The sequence below is a fragment of the Orcinus orca genome, chromosome 14 (assembly GCF_937001465.1).
Source record: "Orcinus orca chromosome 14, mOrcOrc1.1, whole genome shotgun sequence".
Classification (NCBI taxonomy): Eukaryota; Metazoa; Chordata; class Mammalia; order Artiodactyla; family Delphinidae; genus Orcinus; species Orcinus orca.
In genome coordinates, this window is record NC_064572.1 from 90,245,634 (window position 1) to 90,254,250 (window position 8,617).

The 8,617-nt window shown below is 54.4% G+C and overlaps 1 protein-coding gene and 1 long non-coding RNA gene across 5 annotated transcripts; one reads left to right on the forward strand and one right to left on the reverse strand.

Annotated features, from left to right (window-relative positions):
* The first annotated feature begins 15 nt into the window (after positions 1 to 15).
* On the forward strand, positions 16 to 3,631 carry ZNF511 (zinc finger protein 511). 4 transcript variants are annotated; one of them, XM_012531600.3, is made up of 7 exons: positions 16 to 168; positions 388 to 461; positions 756 to 957; positions 1,109 to 1,233; positions 2,357 to 2,506; positions 2,897 to 2,955; positions 3,297 to 3,631. In XM_012531600.3, the coding sequence occupies exons 1-7, from the start codon at positions 16 to 18 to the stop codon at positions 3,479 to 3,481; spliced, it is 948 nt and encodes a 315-aa protein (XP_012387054.1). In that variant the 3' UTR covers positions 3,482 to 3,631. The 4 variants fall into 4 exon arrangements, with proteins under 4 accessions (XP_012387054.1, XP_033276539.1, XP_012387055.1 ...); XM_033420648.2 differs by having other exon boundaries at positions 3,326 to 3,631; XM_012531601.3 differs by lacking the exon at positions 2,897 to 2,955.
* Positions 3,632 to 4,245: 614 nt separating this feature from the next.
* On the reverse strand, positions 4,246 to 8,276 carry LOC125961000 (uncharacterized). The gene is made up of 2 exons (XR_007471274.1): positions 7,446 to 8,276; positions 4,246 to 7,233 (listed from the first exon to the last, which is right to left on the reverse strand). It is a non-coding gene; the product is annotated as an uncharacterized LOC125961000 (long non-coding RNA).
* Positions 8,277 to 8,617: the final 341 nt, after the last annotated feature.

Here is an 8,617-nt window from a genome sequence, read left to right on the forward strand (position 1 = left end):
CTGGCGCTCAGGGCGATGCAGCTGCCACCCGCGCTGCACGCACGCCTGGCGGGGGCACCCGGGTCGGCCGAGCCTCTACCCGTGGAGCGGGACCCCGCGGCCAGGACCGCGCCCTTCCGCTTCGCGCCGCGCCCGGTGCGCTTCCCACGGGAGCACGACTTCTTTGAGGTGCGTGACCCGAGGAAGGAGAGAGCGGTTGTGGGTGGGGGCGGAGCCGGCGCCCCGGGGGCAGGGCTTGGATGGGGCGGGGGAAATGCTTGGGGCGGGGCCTGGGTGGGGCGGGGCAGACTCCCGGTGGGCGGGGCTGAGGCTCTGGGTGGGGCCGGGGTCCTAGGGGCGGGGCCCGGGGTGGAGCCGGGTCAGAACCCAGGACGCTGTCTCCCGCAGGAAGGGGACGTGCAGCGGCACCTCTACCTCCAGGATGTGCTCACGCAGGTGGGCGGGGCGCCCGAGAGGCCCAGGTTAGTGCTGTGGCCCAGCAAGGGGCCCTTCTTGCCCTCTCCGGGCCCCTCCCTCTGCCCGCCCCGCCCCTGGTGCCCGCCCCGATACTCTGCCTGTACCACCACGGAAGCCTGCGTGTCCGGCCTCACCACCGCCTAGCTTGTCTGTAAAAATGTAATTGTTGTGAAAGTAGGATTTGGGCTTGCAAGAGAAAATCCGAAGCTTTATCAGTCCACTTAAAGGGGAGTGGTGACAGGGAGCCCGACGTTCTGTCCGCTGTGGAATGGCATCCCCACCAGGCGTTCCTCTGCCAGGGTACCCGAGTTCACGTGTCAGGTGGCCGGCTGCTGCCAGGTGTTCGACGCCCTGGAGGATTACGAGCACCACTACCACACTCTGCACAGAAACGTCTGCTCCTTCTGCAAGCGGGCCTTCCCTTCTGGACACCTGCTGGACACCCACATCCTGGAGTGGCACGACTCCCTCTTCCAGATTCTGGCCGAGCGGCAGGACATGGTGGGTGACGGCTCGCCCGCTGAGGCCAAGGGCAGGCATCACGGGGGCTCGTCCCTGAGCCGTGTGCCTCGTGGTGCCAGAGCCTGGGGTCAGAGCGCGGTGAGATGGGCAGCCCTGGGGTCAGGGTGGGGTGATGCTGTTTTCATTTCAGTATCAGTGCCTGGTGGAGGGCTGCACAGAGAAGTTCAGAACCAGCAGAGACCGGAAGGAGCACCTGGTGATGCGTCATCTCTACCCTGCGGACTTCCGCTTCGATAAACCAAGGAAAAGCAGAGGGTGCGTGGCGGTGCGCCGCGGAGCCGCCTCCCGAGCCTAGAAAGCCTTTGCGTGCATAGACTTTGAGGGTGCAGATGCCCTCGTTCAGCATCCCTGCTGCTAACGTTACATTTAGCTGCAGGTTACAGAAGCCCTGACAAATCGGGAGTCCTTAACCGAGAGGGGTTAAGCAGATGGGGTGGTTCTGTGTGTGGCCCCGCCGGCTGCAGGGAGGACGGGAAGGGGAGAGCCTGCCTTCCCCGGGCCTGTGCTGGGAGTGGCTGGGGTACCATCTTGGGGTCTGCCGGGCGTGCAGGAACACCACCACGCCCCTCTACATTCACGTTTCATCTCCACCCCGCTCATCATCTCCCTTCCATCCTCATGTGGGCCTTGGGGAATTTGTCCCAGGCCGTGAGCCCCTCACCTCACGTGGGGCCGTCGGTTTTTCCCTTTTCCCGTCAGTATGTGTTTACAAACTTGACGGCACAGCCACGTGTTACATGTGACTGTTCAGAATGCACTGTGGGAAGTACCTCTGGGAGTAGCCCGTAAGTGCGTGTTACGTTACTTTGCCTTTTCATTAACTGATTTCCTCAGGTGAAGCTTCATCACTATCTAAAAGTTGCATTGATTGAAGTCGTTTCAGACTAAATTGTTGTCCCCAGACAGAACTTTACTGTTGACAGTAGAATAATCTGGAGAACTGACTTCAATATGGGAGATTTTTATAAGGCCTTGAGTATAAGGTAGCTCCTTCCTTTCCAAGGAATCGTTTGAAGGAGAAAAACCCTACGATGCTGGATTGAGACACTGGTGTTAAGGAGGAGACGCTCAGTATTGTATGGTTGCTTTTAGTAAATTTCTCAGTAATTGTAATGGAGAGACGTTTGGTACCGTTGGTAGTCATTTACCATGTGACACCATAAAAATACTATTTTTAAAAGACGGAGTGTGACCATCATACCTAAATTCATAGACTATGGCTTACGTCATATGAACATTCACTTCTCCACATTCTGGTAGCCTGAAAATTACTCTCTGATAAAACAGTCATAAAATAGCTTTGCGAATTCAGTCCTGGGGGAAGCGGGGGCTGCAGGCACTGACACCCGGGAGCGTCCTCACCACCTGTCTTCCCCAGCCCAGTCATGCCCGGTGCCGCTGAGCAGGTGTTGGCAGAAGCCCTGGGGGATGACGGGGTGCCGTCGGAAGGCGACGCCATGGAAGTCTGCTCTGAACACGTGGAGCCCCCACCAGCACCCGCGGGAGAGAGGCGGGCCTACAGCCACAGGTCAGTACCCGGGCACCTTTCTGAAGCAGGTTCTGAATCTGTGCTTCTCCTGGAGAATTCTGGGTTTGCCTCTGGGCCGGCCCAGTTCCCGCTGAGAGAAACCGCCCCTGGGTTGGAGCGTTGGCTTCAGCGGGAGGTGAAAGCCAACCATCCTGCTGCCCTCGGACGACCTGGGGCCCCAGCAGCACAGGACTGCAAAGCACTGGCCCCTTTGACCACGGCCTAAGCTGGGATGGAGAGACCCAGGGTGTGATTGCTCGAGTTACAACCTACGAGGCTGTGTTTCTAGTGTTAACTGTGCTTTTATAGGGGATAAAGTTGATTTCAAATCTAATTTGGGGGTAAATGTTGGAGAAATGGAAGAAATCGCCCATAAATTCAAACCGACAGGGAGATGAACTCGTGTCCTTCAGCTGCCCTCGCACAGTTGCCCAGAATTTGGCCTGAGAGTGAGTCCCAGGTGCCACCTGGAGGGCGGGTCACAGGGAGCCTGAGCTGGAGCCCGGACACATTCTCCGGGGTGGGTGGTTGGCAGCAGGTGGTCGGCGGCAGGTAGTCAGTGGCGGGGAGCGTCTCCCACCGGAAGCAGGTTTGGAGCAGCTGGCCTGCTGCAGCCGGGGAGGGGAGAGTCCGGGTGAGAGCCAGCGGACACCCTGCACGGTTCGCGGGGGAAGAGGGAGTGTCCAGAGCAAGAATCAGACCCCCGCGAGCCCACGAGACTGCCAGCATGAATTGGGTTGTTTGTGAGCAAAAGCGTAGCAGTTTAGCGTGAAGGTGTCTTTCATTTCAGGATACCATCTACCATCTGTTTTGGTCAAGGTGCCTCACGAGGATTTAAAAGGGCCAAGAAGAGAAATAAGCACCAGTAACGGCGGTTCCTCTGCGGCCCTGTGGCGGTGTTGCCGGGCTTTTCCTCCCCGACGCGGGGGCCCCAGGACCCTGGCCCGTGCCACCCTCCATGTCGCGGGCCTGTGACCGACTGAACGAGGCTGGTGCCTATGTGGGAAGCTGTGGGGGAGCCGCGGATTCCGGGAAGGGCCCCCTCGTGCGGTGACTGGGGTGTGGGGAGCAGCCCCCGCCCCCCAACGTCCTTGTGAAACACGTGGAGTAAATGGTTATCATTAACGGTCTCTGGTCGACGTTCTGTGTTGGGGGGAGGGAGATAGCAGCAGTTACTGGTGAGGACTTTGTTTCCAGCGGCCGCTTCTCCGAGGGGGTGACGGGCTTGCGCAGCTCATCAGGGCTTCAAGAGGGATGCCTGTGGTCCTTGCTCCCGCGCTTGGCAAGGTGAGCAGAAGCCTCGGGTGGGGCTGGGGAGCTGGGAGGGACCCGGGCCGGGGAGGGCGGAGCGCAGACCTAGGCCGGCAGCTGGCTTGGCTCCGATTTGATGACATCAGGGCCCCCCGGGCTGGACCTGGGGAGTGGGGACGCACCAGCCAGCTGTCCCCCTGCGGTGCCCGGTGCTGCCGTGCCCGCCCGAGGCCCCGCTCGGCCCATCTCGCCCGGCTGCTCCCACTCTGGGCTCCAGTCTGGTGGCGGCAGCGGTTGCCGGCCTGCGACCGCCCCCGCCAAGCCCTGCGCACAGCTCTGCAGACACGGGTTGGGGCTGGTGGGTGTCAGTTTGAAGTTGTTCTTTGGAAGATTACTTGTCTCCTCTTTGTCTGTTGTGGTTCCACTAAGATGTCAGGGGAAGGTACTCATCACCCTACCTGCTCATTGTTGAATGTTTTGAATCTGGATTTTATCTTTTCAAATATTGTCTTTACTCCAATCTCTGTTCCTTCTCCTTCTAAAACCCCAACCAAATGTACGTCAGACGCCCTCCGTCTTCTAACAGCCCTTCCGTATTTCCCGTTCCTTATCTGTCTTTGCTACATTCTGGATAATTTCTTAAGATCCACTTTTCAGTTCACTAATTTTCTGATCAGCTGTATCAAATGTGCTGTTGAACTCATTCAGTGTTTAATTTCCATAGTTACAATTTTCAATTCTTTAAGTTCTATGTTGTTTTTCTAATTTGCTGGACTTTATAACTTTTGTTTATCACATTTTCAACTCATTCTTTTCTTTTTTAACATGTTAAACTTATTGTACGTTCTCTGATTGTTAATATCAATGTTTGAAGACTCTGTGGGTCTGATTTTTCTGTCAATTTTTTCTGTTGACTCACTCATGGTGCCTTGTTTCCTGATGAATTCTGTGATTTTTGGCTGTGAGTTTGTATTTCTTGGAATTTTACCTCTGGAGTTTCTCTGACATGTCTGGGTTCTTCCTGAAAAAATTAGTATTTGCTTCTGCCATGTGACTGGGGAGCTATGATCTAGGACCACTTTAACTTTAAAATAAATTATTAGGAAAAAAAGAGGGACTTCCCTAGTGGTCCAGTGGTAAAGAATCCGCCTTCCAATGCAGGGGATGTGGGTTCAATCCCTGGTCGGGGAACTAGGATCCCACATGCTGCGGGGCAACTAAGCCCACATGCCACAACTACTGAGCTTGTGCACCACAAACTACGGAGCCCACACGCCCTGGAGCCCATGTGCCTTAAGTAGAGAGGAAAAAAAACCCCACACTACAACCAGAGAAAAGCCTGTGCATCACAACGAAGAGCCTCTGCACCTCAACAGAAAGGTCCCACGTGCCTCAGTGAAGACCCCAAATGCCGCAGCTAAGACCCGACACAGCCAAAAAATAAAATAAAATTTAAAATCAAAAAATGGGCTTCCCTGGTGGCACAGTGGTTAAGAATCTGCCTGCCAATGCAGGGGACACGGGTTCAAGCCCTGGCCTGGGAAGATCCCACATGCCACGGTGCAGCTAAGCCCATGCGCCACAACTACTGAGCCTGCGCTCTAGAGCCCGGGAGCCACAGCTACTGAGCCCGTGTGCCACAACTACTGAAGCCCACATGCCTAGAGCCTGTGCTCCGCAACAAGAGAAGCCACCGCAATGAGAAGCCCGCGCACCGCAACATACAGTAGCCCCCACTCACTGCAACTAGAGGAAACCCACGCACAACAATGAAGACCCAATGCAGCCAAAAATAAGTAAAATAAATTTATAAAAATAAAAAATTATTAGGTATGAATTTTCACCCCCAGTTCACTTTTCCGCAAATGCCTTTTCTGTGTTGCCTTGACACAACCTTAGCCAAAGCAGAACATCTGAGTAACAGAAACAGACCCCTCATTTCACTTATAGCAAGAGAAGTAGAAATAAATATACACAGACCCGGCTTCCCTGGTGGCGCAGTGGTTGAGAGTCCGTCTGCCGATGCAGGGGACACAGGTCCGTGCCCCGGTCCGGGAAGATCCCACATGCCGCGGAGCGGCTGGGCCCGTGAGCCATGGCCGCTGAGCCTGTGCGTCCGGAGCCTGTGCTCCGCAACGGGAGAGGCCACAACAGTGAGAGGCCCGCGTACCGCCAAAAAAAAAAAAAAAAAAAAACACAGACCCTTTCTTACACATGCAGTTGACAAAAGCCCAAAGGTTTGACGGCACAGCCTGTTGCAGGGGGTGGGGGACACGCAGCTTACACTCTCACACGTTGTAAGTGGGGTGCTGAACGCTGCAGCCACCTACGAAGTGGAGTTTACCAATGCCTAACAAGATCACTTCTGCAGTTACCCTTTGACCTAGCAGTCCTACTTCTGGGGATATATCCTGAACTCACATTGGCAAAAATTCAAAATACCCTAAAGGTATTTCACTATTCAGTGAAATTTTTAATAGCCAATTACTGAGAACAGCTCAAATGTCCCAAGTACCAAATGATCTGAGTAGTGTTGAGAACTGAAAATTTTTGGCTTGGGAAAAAGAAGATACAGGTTTAGGATCACTGAAGTTAATTAAAACCCCATAGTCCTGAATTTGAATTAGAAGTATTGCTATAAACCCATAATGTGCATACCATATTTATTAAATCAATAACTTTACTGAAAGCCTGGACTAGTTTTTGAAATCAAGGAAGTTACTGAGGATGCCAAGCTGGGAGTCACGAGCCACCTCAGGAAGGTCCTGCTGGCCAAGAACAGGACCGTTTGAGTGGCACTGAGAACAAGAACTACAATGAATGAAGCGCATGAAATACACTTAAATCCATGAGCTCATAGCATTCTTTAAAAATAAAACCTCATTGACTACTGTTGGGAGGATGTCAGGAATTGACATCTTCTGAAAACTGGTAAATCAAGGGGAAGTCAAGGACTTCTCCTACCTTTCCTGAAAGGACTACACCTCTGGGTAACGAGGTGTTGATGTCAGCGTCTGCAGACATGACAAAAAGGGTGAACCAGACACTGGCTGTTTCCTGATGGACGTTCACCACACAACCTATTACATAGTCTTGCCAAAACATCAAGGCAGAGCCTGAGGTAAGGGGTTGCATGGAGGTGGTTTATTTTGAGAGATGATCCTAAGGGACAGGAGTGGGGGGCTGGGAGGGTGAAACAAGGGAAGAGGGAAAGCCCACCGTAGGGGGGCGTTATTGGAGTGGTCCCCACTGTGGGCAATTGAGGCTCCGTCCCACTGGAGACCCGAGAGCAGAGGATTTGTCCACCGGCGTCCCCACGGGCATGAACTCACTCCCTCACGCTTCCAAGTCTGCGGTGTGAAGGGTCAGTGTGGTCAGAGAAGCCGCAGGGCGGGGAGCCTCGGAGCGGCCAGTGGGAGATGCTGTCGGCAGGCCCAGGCATCTTGGGAGGAGTTGTTGCTCATTTCTCAGGTAGCCTGAGAGATGTGAGGCGGGCACAGAGGCACCGGGGCCCTGGTCAAGCTTCCAGACACAGAACACGTGAACCACACCCAGGACGCAGGGAGCAAGACCCAGACACCAAATCCCTAAGACACAGAGCAGTCAACGGCAGTGTGTGGACCTTAGTGAGATCCAGGTTCAAATAAACTGAAAAAACCAAACCAAGACTACCTGCGGGGTAACTTACATGAAGGCAGTGTGAGGCGCTCCACAACCCATTCCCAGTGAAACTGGTGAGAACTATAACAGCAAAAACAAAAAGACAACAATACCTACAACCTCTGGGAATGGTCCTGCAGGCAAGCAGCAAATAGAGAAGCATCTATCCAAGAAAATCTAGGAAAATTTGGTAAGAAAGGAGAGTGGGGTATCTGACCCAAGACCACTCCCTCCTCCCCACTCAGCTCGGGGACGCAGGGACCCTGCGCCAGAGGCTGCAGTTGAGAACAGAAGGCTTCCTGTCCCCCGGCTCCGCGTGGAAGGGCTTCCTTCCCTGAGCTGCAGGCCTAGGTGTTTGTACCTGCCCAGTGCCTGCTGCTGAGGCTAAGTGTGGGTGAGGCCGGTTGAGAGCAGGGCCTCCCTCCTGCCCAGCCCAGCTCTTGGAGTGGAGGCTCTACCTTGGCACCACTGAGGGTGCTGAGGCCCTGGGCACCTTCCCTGGCTGTGGGGCAGTGGTTCTCACCAGGAGAGGCGGCTGAGAGGACACCAGGCTAGTGCCCCTCCCGTGGAGCTTCTGGAGCAGGGCGTCACACAGAGAGAAGTCTGCCCTTGTCCTCACCCCAGTTCCAGAGCCATGGCTCAGAGATTGGGGGGATGGGGGGGTGATGAGCAAGTCGGAAAAACAGATCTCTCCTAATTTCTTCCCAAAGGAGCTGACTCTGTTTGCAACAGACTGTGGAGAAGTTGAAGCCCAAGTTCTCAGGAACAGTGAGGTGGTGGGGGGCACTCAGGAGGAGTGTCGAGTACAGGCTAAGTTGGAAGCTGGTTCACAGGAGGGAAACAAGTGATAAGAAAACTGGGGTGGAAACAAACAGGAAAGGCCCGACTTGGAAAAGACTGTGTCAGAGACCTTGACTGGATTACTTTGTAGAGGAATTTATGCCCAGGGGCTTGTTGAAAACTGTAGAGCAATCATCAGGCAATTACTGGAGTTTAACAGCTGGGTGTGGTCCCAGGTGACTGTGCATGTACCCAGAGGCGCATCTCCCTCAGGACATCAGAGGCTTAACACTCGGTGTGGGCATGGGGCGGCAGATACTCTTCACAGAAATAACCAAATAACCCAGCCGGTCACAAAAACAATGCACAAGCAAATAATAATAAGCCCCAGAGGAGAGGGACCAGTACCCAGAGTTGCTA